The sequence below is a fragment of the Fundulus heteroclitus genome, unplaced genomic scaffold, assembly GCF_011125445.2.
Source record: "Fundulus heteroclitus isolate FHET01 unplaced genomic scaffold, MU-UCD_Fhet_4.1 scaffold_43, whole genome shotgun sequence".
Lineage (NCBI taxonomy): Eukaryota > Metazoa > Chordata > Actinopteri > Cyprinodontiformes > Fundulidae > Fundulus > Fundulus heteroclitus.
Window position 1 is genome coordinate 2349381 of NW_023396846.1, and position 15929 is coordinate 2365309.

The 15929-nt window shown below is 39.8% G+C and overlaps 1 protein-coding gene across 1 annotated transcript in view; it reads left to right on the forward strand.

Annotated features, from left to right (window-relative positions):
- The window catches only part of LOC118560422 (NACHT, LRR and PYD domains-containing protein 12-like), a gene marked incomplete at its 5' end in the record, with an annotated part of 89682 nt that overhangs the window by 11536 nt on the left and 62217 nt on the right, over window positions 1-15929 (forward strand). The window contains one exon of the mRNA XM_036131410.1: window positions 11925-12098. Within this exon, the coding sequence (XP_035987303.1) occupies window positions 11925-12098 (174 nt within the window). The remainder of the gene's footprint in view (window positions 1-11924; window positions 12099-15929) is intronic.

Consider the following 15929-nt stretch of genomic DNA (forward strand, 5'->3'; position numbering starts at 1 on the left):
CTGACAAACTGAACTAAACAGACGCCAATGTCAAACTGAACTCACGTCAACAGGAGACGTCAGCTGAAATAATAATAAAAAAGAAAACCTGAATTTAACAGACGTCAACACATCCATATTCCGATTTACTTTTAGGCTAATTATACACAATTTAAACCTATTGCTATTTTAACAACCAAGCATTTCATTATTATCTCTTATCTAATATATTTCTGATGTTTGGCACTTTGTTTTACTTTGTTTCGTGTTAAAAAATGATAACAATGATTATGATTATGATCAGAATAGACTTTTGCATCACCCTCCAGAAGCTGCAAAGAAAAGAGACACAAATATTTTTCACACCTCACTTAGTAACTCTTAGTAACTCTAATATTTTAGTCTTAATATTTTAGACTAAATATTTTTGGCTAAAATATTACACTTTTTATTTGTTTTTATTCAAATCCCACGGTGATGATTAGTCATTTCTGCCAAAGGCTGCAACATTTTGATTTAATCCATCTGAATGTAGTATTTGCAAGCCATACTCTGATTGGATGGAAAAAAAATGTCTGTGATTGGCTGGTGGAGTAGACAGTTTTTGAAGTCGCAGCACAGAAACAGCCGAGTGAGTGCACAGCTGTTGTTAAGCGTGGAATGAGCAGGTGCGTGCGAGTAGAGATGGAACTCAGTGCAAGGAAAGAAGGATGAGAAGAGTTTTTCAGAGTTGAGAGTGTGCCAGACCAGTTTTGAGCGTTGAGAGTTGTCTCACTGCGTGCTTGATTGGTTCCTGCACACTCAGACAGAAGGCAAAAATATCGCTTCATAATAGTTTCACAGAGCTGAGAGCCAGCGCTGTCTTCTTCTGTCATATGTCTTCTCGCGCCTCGCCTGTGATTCTTTGGCGCCCCCCAAGGGAGGCTGCCTCACCTATTGAAAACCACTGATGTAGATAATGTCTATGGGTCTCCATGTTGTTTTCATGGGAAAGGAAATGATGCTAAAGTGCGGAGGGGTAAAACGTCTGTTGTTTTTCTCATGTATGAGAGAACATTGTAAGTTCAGTGCTGTGGAGACCTGGCTTTATATGGTGGATGAGAAATAAAGTGAAAGTGTGGAAAACTTGGTCCAAGTGTTCTGCTGATTCAGCTTAGAAAGGCTAATAGCTGCTGCTATCTCCTCCCACCTCACACCACACCATCACAAGAGGCCTGAGGAGCTGCAGAAAATTTATCAAGAAGGAAGTTTGATGGACGCCTCAGAGGTCCTGGATCAAGATCCTGAATTCTAGGAGCTAAACAGGAAACGTTGTGTGCTAGACAGGATACACCTCCAGTGAATATCAGAATAAAATCACTGTACCAACTTAACTAGCTTGACTGGCGAAGCCCATAGATATACTGTAGACTCTGTGTCTCTGTCTCTATATTAAAGGATGTTAGCTAAATTCATATGCATTTACAAAGCAGACTAACTTGGCCTTATAGCATTAGCTAAGATTACTGTATTGACGTATAATTTTCTCAGATTTACCAAGTGGTTGGGTTGCTTTAACCTGCTCATAACACAGCCTTAGCACAGGTTCTGCTACATGTTGCTGCCACTGAGAGACCTGATGTCACCAGCCATGGCTGATGATGACAGTGATGACAAAGCAAGTTGTTGTTTTTATTCATACAGTTTCTCTGATCCTCCTCACTTTTTCTCCATCTCAGCATCATCAGTTATGCTTAAAAGTAGATTATTTATAACTAGAATCATTCAACTTCTGAAGAAGTTGAAGAAGGCGCCCGCCTGGTGGTGGGCATGACCGTCAAAGGCAAAGCTTCCGAGTTCCTTGGTCGTAGGCTCTCATCGCTTGGGGATTTTAAATCAAACCTTCTGAGTGAAAAGGATTTGTCTTCATGTAAACCTGCCGACCAGGAAAACTTTGCGTCTGCAGAGCTGCAAACTGCGTATTTCGATCTGAGACGCAGCTAATGAGCTAATTGGCGACAGCCGACAGTCAAGGTTTGCCATTCATTTGCTACGGTAGTCCTAAACCACTACTGACGTAATACACTTTTTGGCCACAAGCGTCATTTTGGGGGTGTTGTTTCCACTTCTTTTCGTAGAGCCGTTTTTAATAGAAAAAAGAAAAGGCAAAAACGGTCCAAACAAAAGGTCGTAACGTTTACATTTGTAACCTCTGCCTTACATAAACACTAGAATTAAATCTTAATAAATAAAAGTATAGACAATTATTTCAGTAACTCAATTCAGTAAGTGAAATACACTATATACAGGAGTTGGACAATGAAACTGAAACACCTCTCATTTTAGTGTGGGAGGTTTCATGGCTAAATTGGACCAGCCTGGTGGCCAATCTTCATTAATTGCACATTGAACCAATAAGAACAGAGTGTGAAGGTCCAATTATCACGGTAAGAGCACAGTTTTGCTCAAAATATTGCAATGCACACAACATTATGGGTGACATGGGTGAGTTCAAAGGAGGACAAATTGTTGGTGCACATCTTGCTGGAAGTGTCAAAACTTTCTTCAACTGAATAAAAACAAAACTGAAGTAATAATATTTGGACCAATAGAGGAGAGATCAAAAGTTGGCACACAGCTTCAGTCGCTTCAGCTAGAAACCACTGATCAAGCCCAAAATCTGGGTGTAGTGATGGACTCAGACCTGAACCTCCAAAAGCATTTACAGACAGTGACAAGGTCGGCTTTCTATCACCTGAGGAACATTTCCAGGATTAAAGGACTGATGTCTCAGCTGGATCTGGAAAAACTAATCCATGCGTTTATATTTAGTAGAATTGATTACTGCAACGGTGTTTTCACAGGTCTGCCTAAAAAGTGGACCAGACAGCTGCAGCTGATCCAGAACGCTGCTGCCCGCGTCCTCACCAAGACTAAGAAAGTAGAGAACATCACCCCAGTTCTAAAGTCCTTACACTGGCTCCCTGTATCTCAGAGAATAGACTTTAAAATACTTCTGTTAGTTTATAAATCCCTAAATGGCTTAGCGCCTAAATACATTACAGACTTGTTATCAGTGTATCAACTTTCCAGACCACTAAGGTCTTCTGGCTCCAGCCTACTCTGCATACCTACAACCAGAACTAAACAAGGAGAAGCAGCATTTAGTTCCTATGCTCCGCTTATCTGGAACAAACTTCCAGAAAACTGTGAAAGTGCAGAAAGCCTGAGTTCTTTTAAATCAAGATTAAAACACATTTGTTTAAACTTGCCTTTGACTGTTCTAGTTAAACTGTTTTACTGTTTTTAATGTTCTTCTTTGTTTCTACATTCTATCTCTACTTGCTTTTATTCTATTTTCTATCTACATTTTATTCCTACTTGTGTTTATTTTGCTATATTTTAATCATGTAAAGCACTTTGTATTGTCTCTGTACTGAATTGTGCTATATAAATAAATTTCCCTTGCCTTGCCTTGCATCTGTGACCAAGACAGCAAGTGTTTGTGATGTATCAAGAGCCACGGTGTCCAGGGTAATGTGGACGAACCACATCCAACAGGATTAACTGTAGACGCACGAAGAAGCTGTCTGAAAGGGATGTTCGGGTGCTAAACCGGATTGTATCCAAAAAACAAAAAACCACATAACTCTACTTATAACTAACTTTCTGAAATATAAACTAAAGGTCACCAATCAATTCTAAAACATCTTTAGATGAACTCTTGTTGAGCCCTGGAGTATCGAGGACCATTTCTTCCATATTTAAAAATAAATACATAAATAAATAAATGCTCAATAAATAAATATGCATACAATTATGTGCCACCAAAAATACAATGCACAAATAAATGTAGATAGAAAATGAATAATACAGTGAGACAAAATGTATATTTCCTTTAATCAGCCACTTTATTTATTAATTACTTATTTTTTTAAGTATTTATTTATGTGCGTGTTATAATATTTTTGTCTGTTTTGTTCTTTCTTTGTATTTTTTTTGCACTATTTATTTCTCAGATGCTATTTATTTCTGTTTGTCCTTTTTACATTTCTGTTTCTCGTTTTTACATTTCTATCTGTCCTTTTTACATTTCTGTTTGCCGTTTTTACATTTCTGTCTCTCCTTTTTACATTTCTGCCTGTCCTTTTTAAATTTCTGTCTCTCCTTTTTACATTTCTGCCAGTCCTTTTTACATTTCTGTATGCATTTCTGCCTCATTATGCAAATGAGGAGGGCTGTGTCTTAAGGGGTCAACTTCTTCCCATTGGTTGGTTAGCATTTTACTGCGTCGGTCAAATCTACATGGCTTTTCCCCGACATGAAGCATTGTTTAATAATAACTCAGCAGGCAGACGTTCAGTGTCCGATCTCTTACGGGAAGCTGCTAATAGACTGGAAGAATTAGAACGCTGTACATTTGGGATCTGAAATGTTTTTCGGTGGTTTCAGATTCGGCTTTCCAGATCAATAACTCATCGGCGGATGATTTATTCTACAAAACAGACACCTCTCCACAACCACCGCAAGGCAGACACTGAGCTACAACCGTAGTTTCCTCAAAACAAGTCCGTGGGCCAGAATCTGTGGGACGTCTCCTTAAGAAGTTTCGTATGAACTGTCAGACGGCACTTTCTTGCACTTAGATAAGTTGCTACACATAGCAGTGATCTCAAAACACCTATGTTCCCACGTTTTCACTTGCACATTAATAAGTTATAGCCGATAAAAAATCTAAACTGTTGCGCTCCGGTCCGAGAGGTCACGTGATTCGATTTTTGCTGCTCAGCCAATCAGATCGCTGTATTGTCAGCTGAGTACGTTCAATGTGTAAGGTGTTGTAAACATTTGTTTCCAGACGAAGAAAGCCCAATAATAGCATTTTCTGGCGCCAGTTGGCAAAGATCTTGATGGCAAGGAAAAAGAAATAGCCCAGACCATCCATCATCCATTTTCTAACACGTTTATCCCTGCTGGGTTCGGACCGGTGTCAATGGGCGAGAGGCGGGGTAGACCCTGGACAGGTCGGCAGTCCATCACAGGGCAGAAATAGCCCAGACTTTTGCTCATTTTACTGTGATATCACCAAGACCTGCTGCGCTAGGATAGCACAGCCAAACGACTTATCCCCGGCAGAATTTGTATCCCCTGCATCGGGAGAATGTTTGAAATCAATAAAACTTTTAACCTCCAGCTTTGTGAAGTCTAAATATTTTTAAACATCACATTCTAATAAAATGAAATTGATTGTTTTAAACTCATAATACATTGTTCTGTTTTTAAAATCGACATATCTCGTTGTTGATAAACAAAGAGCAAAAGACTGGGGTGTTAAATGTGCACGGTGTCGTGCCAAACTAGGTATCCCCGCCAGGATTTGTATCCCCTGCGTCGGGAGCGCGCATTCAGCTTGCTGAACGCAGTAAACTCCGCCTCATTTCCAGCCAATTCGGCGTGAAAATCAAGATGTTTTATTTCTCTTAGCGAAATATAGGAATAGTGCCGTTACATTATCGTTCAGTTAATGAGTTAAAATTGAAAACGTAACACTTGTTAGTACGATCGTAAGGGATTGCTATGTCGGTTAAAACTAGACTGATCTCTCAGTATAACACGTTCTGATAAAGTAAACGGCTCTGTGGTCATCTCCAGATGTGTCACGAAAGTATTAGCTTTATGTCATTAGATTGTTGCATGTCTGTCTGCTGAAACTAAAAACCCACCTTCCTGAGTCCATCACAGCTGTCTACTTGTTCATTTTTTTTGTGTGGATAGACCCGCATGAATGGATTATATAAAGCTGATTCCAAATGTGATCAAATGAACACAGAATAAAGTTACTGCCAAAATGATCAGATCTAATGATATTTTAATTCAGCCAAGAACCATATTAAGAAAACAAGATGTGTCGCTTTAAAAAAAAGAACAGTATATGAGGAGTTTCAAAATATATATATATATTAAAATTTTATTAGAATAGGATGTTTAAAAAATATTTGGACTTCACATTAAAAGTTTTATTGATTTCAAACACTGCAGCCAATTGTTATATGTGCTGACCAGACAGTTGGTCAGAGAGTTTTCCTCTCTAAGGAAACCCAGCAGGTTGCATCAAGTCTCTCCAAGCAGCATTCACTCCTCCTGAAAGAGCGTAGAGCCACAGTGGACAGTCGTCTGCATTGTTGATGGCTTTGCAGCAATCCCTCATACTGAGCATGCATGAAGCTTCATATTCATAAGTTAAACTGCTATCCTTAGGTTGTGAGAATTGATCCTTGCATTTCTACTGGGATTTTGAGGTTCTATTGGCTAATTTTTTCAAAGTAGGCTGACAGGAAAGGGGTTATGAGAGGGAGGAAGACACGCGGTAAAGGACCTCAGGCTAAGTCGAGGACTAAGGCCTCTCATATATATATATATATATATATATATATATATATATATATATATATATATATATATATATATATAATATACCCGTGCACCATCAGAGCAGGCCCCAATCTTTGGATTTGTAAGTAATGCTGTCCTCATCTTGCACAAAGTCAGCCAAGAAATGTATGCTGGAAACAGACTATCATGCTGAGCATATATGTATCCCCTTCCAAAATGGATTAGCAGTATCCCACATTCTAGATTTTTGGCATATAAACACCTCTTATAACAACAAGCACCTGCTGAAAATTTGAAGCTGTTAGGTCTTTTAATGAAGAAGTTACAAGGGGATACAAAAAATATCGGGGTCAGCCTGCCAGAATATGTATCCCCTTCCAAAATGGACTAACAGTAGCTCACATTCTTGAGTCTTGGCACATACACACCTCTTATAATCACAAACAACTGTAGAAAATTTGAAGCTGTTAGCTCTTTAAATGAAGAAGTTACAAGGGGATACAAAAAATATCGGGTCCAGCCTGCCACAATATGTATCCCCTTCCAAAATGGACTAACAGTAGCCCACATTCTTGAGTTTTGGCACAAAAGGTGGGTTTTTAGTTTCAGCAAACAGACATGCAACAATCTAATGACATAAAGCTAATACTTTCGTGACACATCTGGAGATGTCGGCAGGTTCCAGTGTTCTGGAGACCTATAGGATGACGGGAATATCGGCGATAAATGTATCACTGCTATAGCTCCGAAGGTCCAGAAATTCATGTGTGCTATTGCGCAGCAACGCGGTGCAGTTTTGGAAGAAAAAGCCCGGTGAAAAATAGATAAAAAAAAAACTTCAGGAAAACTGTTGTTTTTTGATGTGAGACGCTGCAGAGCTGAAAAGTCCATATTGCGCCTGCTAATGAGCAGTAGTTCTTGCTGTTGCAATTTTTTCATCATTCATTAATTTATATCAGTTGTTCAAATTATTTATTTGTTACTTGTAAAAAAAAAAAATATTGGGTACCCCCCCAGTGGGTTGCGAACCTGCGACCTTTGGTGCACCAGCCCAACACCTAAACCACTGTACCGAAAAAAAAGTGCCATGCTGAGCTCTGCATTTTTGTGAGGTCAACTGTGTCTAGGAAGTGGTTTTGAGAAGTGGGTTTTGATTAATTTTGTCACCACGGTAACTTTAAATGGCGTCAAGTACAAATAGCACACTTCGCGGCGTCGAGACGCACGTTTTGATATATAGTTTGTGGGGGTACAGCCTACGGTTGGGGCTGTATTAACGGTGATGGAAGAATAAAAAGCAACTAGAAAAATTTCTGAAGAAATTTAGCAAGGCGCCTGCCACTTGGTGGGTACCGTACCGTCAGAAATAGCAACAGGAATAACACTGCGAATTTCAGCTTCCTACGGTCTTCACAGCCCTCGCAGCGGCCGTTGAAAGGTGCCATGTTAAGTCAATGGACCCCCTAGGAGCCTCTTGCTAGCAGCGTTGTCATGGAGACTCACTGACAGCTGCAGCCCTCTCTGTCTGTAAAGGCAGAAGAACTCTGGCTAAGCAGAAGTTGATATGACCTTCCTAAAGCTATTTCCGTTCAGCAACATGCTAACAGTTAGCCGTTAGCATGGTTGTGTTCAGTATCACCGGGTGATGTTACTCTGTTAGTTTTGTTGAAATCCTGTACTGAGAAGTGCCTAAAAAGAGAGAAAATCCTAAAATTCACCAAATCTGTCAAGCAGAAGTTTGCACAGGCTTCCTAGAGCTACTTCCGGTTAGCAACATGCTAACCGTTAGCCGCTAACATGGTTGTGTTTGGTATCACTGGGTGAGTGTACTCTGTTAGTTTGGTCCAAATCCTGTACTGGCATGAGCCTCAAATAGGGAGAAAAAACGTTGTTTGTAACGTTGCCATGGTAACTCAAAATGATGGGTGGTACAAAAAATACTTCATGGGATCAGCACACATGTTTTAATATACACACTGTGGGGATTATAATACAAAACTCTTAGTCTCCCACGCCGGGAATCGATCCCACGACCTCTTGCATGCAAAGCCTGCACTTTCCATCTGAGCTATACAGGAGCACCATATGTGGGCATGCATTATTGGGACCATAAGGGTTTTGGTCCCCCATTAAAAAGCATTGGATGTTTGACACCTCATAGCTTGGAGATGCTTTATGCGACATAGCCCAAATTTCTTGTTTAGCTTTCTCTCTAAAGTAAGAAAAGACTCTATGAAGCAGAAGTTGGTGAGACCTTCCTAGAGCTACTTCCGGTTAGCAACATGCTAACAGTTAGCCGCTAACATGGTTGTGTTTGCTATCACTGGGTGAGTGTACTCTGTTAGTTTGGTCCAAATCCTGTTCTGGGAAGTGCCTCAAATAGGGGTGCCAATACTTATTGTCACCAAACGTGACCAAAGTTCATGGGACAGATTGGCCTCCTTTAGAAACTCAGCCTCACCACATCTGGGCCCAGAACTCAACATTTGACCAAAATGGTGTGTAGTGCCATTTCCCACAGGTGAGTGGTGCTGTATTGGCCAATTGGGTCGTGTCTGGTTATCATGCCAGGTCCTGTTGGAAGCAAAGGCCCAATAGGAAAGCATGTGACATCCAAAATGGCACAGAAAACTGACACATGGCTGAAAGTCACTTTAAAATTTTAAAATGTTAAGAGGAAGTGACGGTGCGAATTTCAGATTTCTACATTAATCACAGCCACTTCAGTGAGCAATGAAAGTTGCCATTCTATCTCAATGGAACGTCTCCCACTGGCCCTCAGAGTTCCGTCGTCATGGAAACTCACTGACACAGCTGCAGCGGGCCAGTCTAAAGAAGTGCAGACACTTTGTGTCCAAGTCTGCCTATTGGATTATAATGGAGAACTTTGCCTCGAACAACGCACGATTTCTCCGGAACCGTAAATGGTAGAGACGTAATTTTTTCTGTGTTTATTTCGTAACGGATAGGGGAAGAAGACTTGCTATCGGTTTTTGCTGGAAAAAGTTTAATAAAGGCGTAAAAAATTATGATCTAAAGGACATTTTTATGAAATTTCAGAAATCCTCTGAAAATGGTCCCGAACAAATCGCTCTGGCTAAAAAAGTAAAAGAGATATCAAAATAATTCTTTCACTGTGAGTATCAGCAGGCTATTGATGACCATGTAGCTCATTTTCATATTTTTACAAAAATCGGTGTAGGCACAGCGACGATGTAAAAAAGTGGATGATGTGGGAAAATGCAGCTCCAAAGCGATTTCAGGATTTTGCACATTCGCTACTCCCGAACAAATTGTTCCTGTGGAAAAACCGTAACAGTTATCCACAAAATTCATTTTTCTTGAGTGCCAGAAGGGTTGGGACATTCATGTGTGAAAGTCTCATGCCTGTACATAAAACGGTTTAGGAGTAGTGACAATGCGAAAACATGTGATGTTTTGGATTTTCAGACGTCATTTTTCAAAACCGCTCCATAAGAAATGAATGGGGGAGGTTTCGGGTTTGTGTCGGTCTGAGGTGATTTGCGAAAAATCTATAAAAGCCACACCAATGAGGGTTACATTTCCCGAATCCAGACAAAAATACCTACGTTTTGATGTATAATTTGTCTATGTAGAGTGAAAACTGAGCGAGTAAGGTCAAGTTGTTCGGAGTTTTGAAATCTTTAAAAAAGCTAGAGTGGCCCACTCTAGCGGTTGGAGAATTCCGTCATTGACTTTCATTGTAAACGATGATTTCGCTGATTTTTGGACATGAGCTTTGAGGAGTAACTGTAAAGAGACGATAAAAGATATCCACATGCCGTTTTCACTTCTGAGTAGTTCACAGATATATCTACAAACTGGAAGTTAAACGGTGTTCGTAGGTGAAAGCATGACGACACAGTACAGCGTTGAAAATGGTCATTTGGAGGCTTTTTTGAGGCTTTCTTTCTACCCGACTCCATTGATTAATATGGGTTTTTTGGGGGGTGGTTTTTCGCTAATTTTGTTGCCATGGTAACTCGAAACCCCAATAAAAGTAGTAGCACACTATTCCCGACCGAGCTGCACGTTTTGGTACCTATATATTGGGGATGCACGCTACGGTTCGGGCCGCATTAATCGTGGAATAATAAAGAATAATAAATAGTCCGTTTAGAGGTGAATAGTAATAGGTGCCTCCATGCATTTGCATGGGAGGCAGTGCTGTGCTTCGCACAGCCGTCAAAAATACTAACAGGAAGTAACACTGCGAATTTCAGGTTCCTACGGTCTTCAAAGCCCTCGCAGCGGCCGTCGAAAGGTGCCATGTTAAGTCAATGGACCTCCTAGGAGCCTCTTGCTAGCAGCGTTGTCATGGAGACTCACTGAGAGCTGCAGCCCTCTCTGTCTGTAAAGGCAGAAGAACCCTGGCTAAGCAGATGTTCATAGGACCTTCCTAAAGCTACTTATGGTTAGCAACATGCTAACGGTTAGCCGCTAGCATGGTTGTGTTCAGCATCACCGGGTGATGTTAATCTGTTAGTTTGGTTGAAATCCTGTACTGAGAAGTGCCTAAAAAGGGAGAAAATGCTAAAATTCACCAAATCTGTCAAGCAGAAGTTTGTACAGGCTTCTTAGAGCTACTTCCGGTTAGCAACATGCTAACTGTTAGCCGCTAACATGATTGTGTTTGGTATCACTGGGTGAGTGTACTCTGTTAGTTTGATCCAAATGCTGTACTGGGATGAGCCTCAAATAGGGAGAAAAAACGTTGTTTATAACGTTGCCATGGTAACTCAAAATGGCGGGTGCCTCCTCATTGCACATGCAAGGCAGGCGCCTAATTAATAAAGAAGCCGTTTAGAGGTGCATAGTAATTGGTGCCTCCATGCATTGCAAACGCTATGGCAGGCGCCTAATAATAATAAAGAGTCCGTTTAGAGGTGCATAGTAATAGGTGCCTCCATGCATTTGCATGGGAGGCAGCACAGCACTGCCTCCTCATTGCAAATGCTATGGCAGGCGCCTAATAAATAAACCGTTTAGAGGTGAATAGTAATAGGCCCTGCCCATGCATTTGCATTGGGAGGCAGTGCCCTTATTAGGTGCGTAGTATAAGGCCTCCGCCATGCATTTTCAATGCATAGGCGGGCGCCTAATAATAAAGAAACCCTTATTAGGTGCATAACATAAGGCCTCCGCCATGCATTTTCAATGCATAGGCGGGCGCCTAATAATAATAAAGAAACCCTTATTAGGTGCATAGCATAAGGCCTCCGCCATGCATTTTCAATGCATAAGTGGGCGCCTAATAATAAAGAACCCTTTATTAGGTGCATAGTATAAGGCCTCCGCCATGCATTTTCAATGCATAGGCGGGCGCCTAATAAAGAAACCCTTATTAGGTGCATAGCATAAGGCCTCCGCCATGCATTTTCAATTTATAGGCGGGCGCCTAATGAAGCAGTTCACAACAAGAGGCAACATAAAGACGTGTAAAATCAGACAGATCCATCAATCTTTCCAAGGAGAACAATGGTGAATGTAAAGAAATCAACAATATTTGTGATGAATTGTTTAATAGCAGATTTTTCTCCCTGTTTCCTCAGACTGAGTGGCTGTAACCTCTCAGAGAGAAGCTGTGAAGCTCTGTCCTCAGTTCTCAGCTCCCAGTCCTCCAGTCTCAGAGAACTGGACCTGAGTAACAACAACCTGCAGGATTCAGGAGTGAAGCTTCTCTCTGCTGGACTGGAGAGTCCAAACTGCAGACTGGAAACTCTCAGGTACAAAGTTCTCCATTCAGTTGAGACCAGATTTCTGTCCATTACCTGTTAAAACGTGATGGATATGTTAGTTCAGTGATAGATTTGTTAACTTTTGTCTGACCTTTATTCCCTATGAATAGAAACCAGGCACAGATTCACCATACAGGAGTGATTCTCAAAGGTTATATTTCGTGAACACTTTGAAGAATGAAATATATTCAGGAGCCCTATCCCAACAAAATGTGTCAGAATTGTTGCTGTTATAGTTTTCAGTTTTAATGCATTAAATAACAATAATAATGATTAGTATTATCGTCCTTCCTTTTGGTAAAAGTAAGCAATAAAATTATGATGTGAATAAATTATATAAATAAGTTAATAGTTTAAAATTAGTCCAAGTCAATCAACAGTTAAAAAGGATTAGGGTTTCATGTTTAATCAGAGTGAGATATCTCACCTTTGTCAGATTTGTATGTGAATTACGTGACATAGTGAGTGATCTTACCTTAAACCTATCTTTGATGTATTTTCTCTGGGAAAATCAATGTTCCGTCAAGTTAGCTAGAAAAAACTGTTCATGTTGAAGTTAAATGTGTTCTACACGCTTCCTACTTGGAAAACATTCGTCTTTGTGAAAATTACTTTGCTCAGAAAGAACTTGAATATGTTTGAAAGTATTTTGGGTAAAGAATATGAAAAGATGTCTCACTGATATATTTGTGCTAAAGCTAAGCTAGCTGAGATATCCATGTCTGAATATCACAGTACAGTGATATTCAGACATGGACAGGGACGTGCAGAGACCGTTGGAGGGGCAGGTGCTCAAAGTTAAAAGAGGGCACATGGGGCACGGATTTAAAACACGATACAGAAACATACCGTGCTATACATCCGGCTGAAATGTACCAACCCATACTATAAAGAATGTAACATGGAATCAAGGGCGTAGGTTTGATTTGAACTTTGATTTGAACTTTAACCCTAGGGACACTTCATTGCTCTGACATCATTGGTCCTACGCAGTATGCATGCTCCTATTTCTTTATGCTTGACTTGAGCGTCAGGGCGCGTTTCTTCTGTCTAAAGAGAAAAGCAGTATTTCTTACTACATTTATACAAATTTTATAAGCACGACACACACTAGATGCTTTTTGTTAATCTGGTGGCCTAGTGGTTAGAGCATTGATCTTGGGTCCCAGAGGTTCTGAGTTCAACTCCCACAGACTACCATTCTGGGTCCCTGAGCAAGACACTTAACCCCGATTGCTCCCCAGGCGCCGCACAGTGGCAGCCCACTGGGTAAAGATGCAGAAGTGAATTTCTCCATTGTGAGATCAATAAAGTTCTATTATTATTATTAGGGCTGGGCAAGTTAACGCGTTAATTTCGCGTTAATTCATTAGACTATTAACGGCGATATTTATTTTATCGCGCATTAACGCATGTTGCTCACATGCTTTCAGTCAGTGTCAGTCAGCACGCGCGCTGACTGCAGCTCGCTGTCTCACGGCAGCACTCTCTCGCTTCCCCTCCCCTCTCGTACATGGCTCAGCGGCGCCAGCCAATCAGCACGCAGGCTCAGCCTGGCCCGCGCACTCAGCTCTCACACAAACTTAATACACAAACAGCTGAGAGAGAACGCAGCAGCGAAAAAACATGAACAGAGGAAGTAGCACCGTTCGGCTTTATTTTAATACCGTAAATGAAATCAAGCTGTATATTTTGTAAAAAGCCGGTTCATTTAAGTGGAAACACAACAAATTTATCTAAGCACGTGAAAAAACATGAAAACGTCGAGCCCCAGAAACGGAGAGAGGAGACGAAACTTCTCTCACTGCCCCGACAGACCCACAGACAGACGTCTCTGACTGAGGCGTTTCAGTCCTCCAGGGAACATCCAGGTAGATCAGTGGATGGATGGATGGATGGATGGATGGATGGATGGATGGATGGATGGATGGATGTTACTGGAGCCCACACATAACATGTAATTAAGACCTTGAAAGAACCCAGTACATATATTAAAAAGTGTTATTTAAGATAAGATAACATTAGTTAATCCTTTTTTTATCCCACGACGGGGAAATTTATAGGATTAAAGCAACAGGCAGGTGCATACAACACAGACAAAATTACATAAGGATTGAAATAAATAAGAGGTGGATTAGCGAAAAAACACTGAACATAACATTATTATTATTATTATTATTATTATTATTATTATTATTATTAAATTGTAATAATAAAATAAAAACCACAAAACCCAAAAGGTCAACAGTTTCATGATACATCAAGCTTAGGGACTGGCTAATATACAGCAGGTCAAAAAAGGCCATATTTTGGCTGCAGTGCTTGTTCTCTTATGAAGAAAAGATCAACTAGTGCACTAAATTCAATAGATGGGTTGAAAATATCCAGTATAAAATAAGTGGTACAAATGTTACAACACTTTTGTTCATATGGCAGCAGAACATTAAAATAAAAGTGCTCTTTACACTACTTTTGAATTCATTCTTGGAGTTTGTAAATACAATGCGATTAATCGCGATTAATCAGGGCGATTAATCGCGATTAAATATTTTAATCGTTGCCCAGCCCTAATTATTATAAATTATAAAGCAGCGCCCGATCTGATGAACGTTGAATTGAGACTTTTTTCCCACTTTGAAAAAGTTTGCAATTGAACTTACCAGCAACAGAGACCTATCAATTTTTACCATCTGCAACATTCCAAACACATTTCTTACATCATTTATCTGAAGAGTAGATAACAGCTTCTCCTTACCTACATCTTCTCAGACAATTAAATTATTTCCCTAACAATAGTGAGTTGTCAATGTTTAAATGTGCAGTAAATCTTAATACATAAGGAGCATGGAGGACCCAATACTGAACTTTGAGTAAGATTGGTGACACCAAAACTGAATTGTTTCATGAGTGGTTGTCCATTTCATCACTCAAATGAGAACCACATACTATTGGTATATACTAGTAAGACTAATAAAGAACAGCAGATAAAACTTTAAGATATGTTAAGGCCTATATTAAATTAATTTTACGACCATATCAACAGATTAAATACTTTTTACTTTTTTGGTGTACCAAATTACCCTCGTAATGAAGTAATATTTTATGGATTAAGTCCCTGATGATAAGAATGTCTAGCTCCACCCCTGGTTTGCACTAATTTGCTAATAGACAGTGTGGAAATCTTTGTACAATAAAAGCAATGTAAATAGTGTTCCTCGGTTGTATTTGTCGTAATTCTAATTCTAGAAGTAGAAATAGTGAAATAAATAGCACTATCATTTTGTGAAATCCTAATTACGCTATTATAAATAAGTAAAAGTCTAAACAAAATATAGCAGTTGTTTAGGCAGCATATAGTGTTGTTGTGCTGTATATCATATAAAAGAAATATCACCTGCTATTTATACCTGAACTGCATCAGAGGGTCAACAAAAACATTAAACAATAATAGCAACGAAATATTGGTAAAAGGGAAACCCTCACCTTTTCTTTTTCAGGCAGCTGTGGCTAAGAATCAGAATTTTTAATAGTCTACAGTCTTTGCTTTTCCATCTTTCCAGCCGGCTTCAGAACTCCAGCCTGGCACAAAATATTTAGTTTTATAAAACAGATTAGGTTTCTGCTGATAAATGCATTATACTTCAGAATTAGATGCTATTTTGAGATGCTAACGTTGGTTACTTACATTTCTCAAGTTCCATAAATCAAAACTCTCTCGCCTGCTTCTTTACAGAACTGCACTCAGCAGCTTTCACCTATTTTACTGCAGATAATTAGTTTCTTAACTGGGACTAGTTCCGTAGCCTAGTATTAATTGTG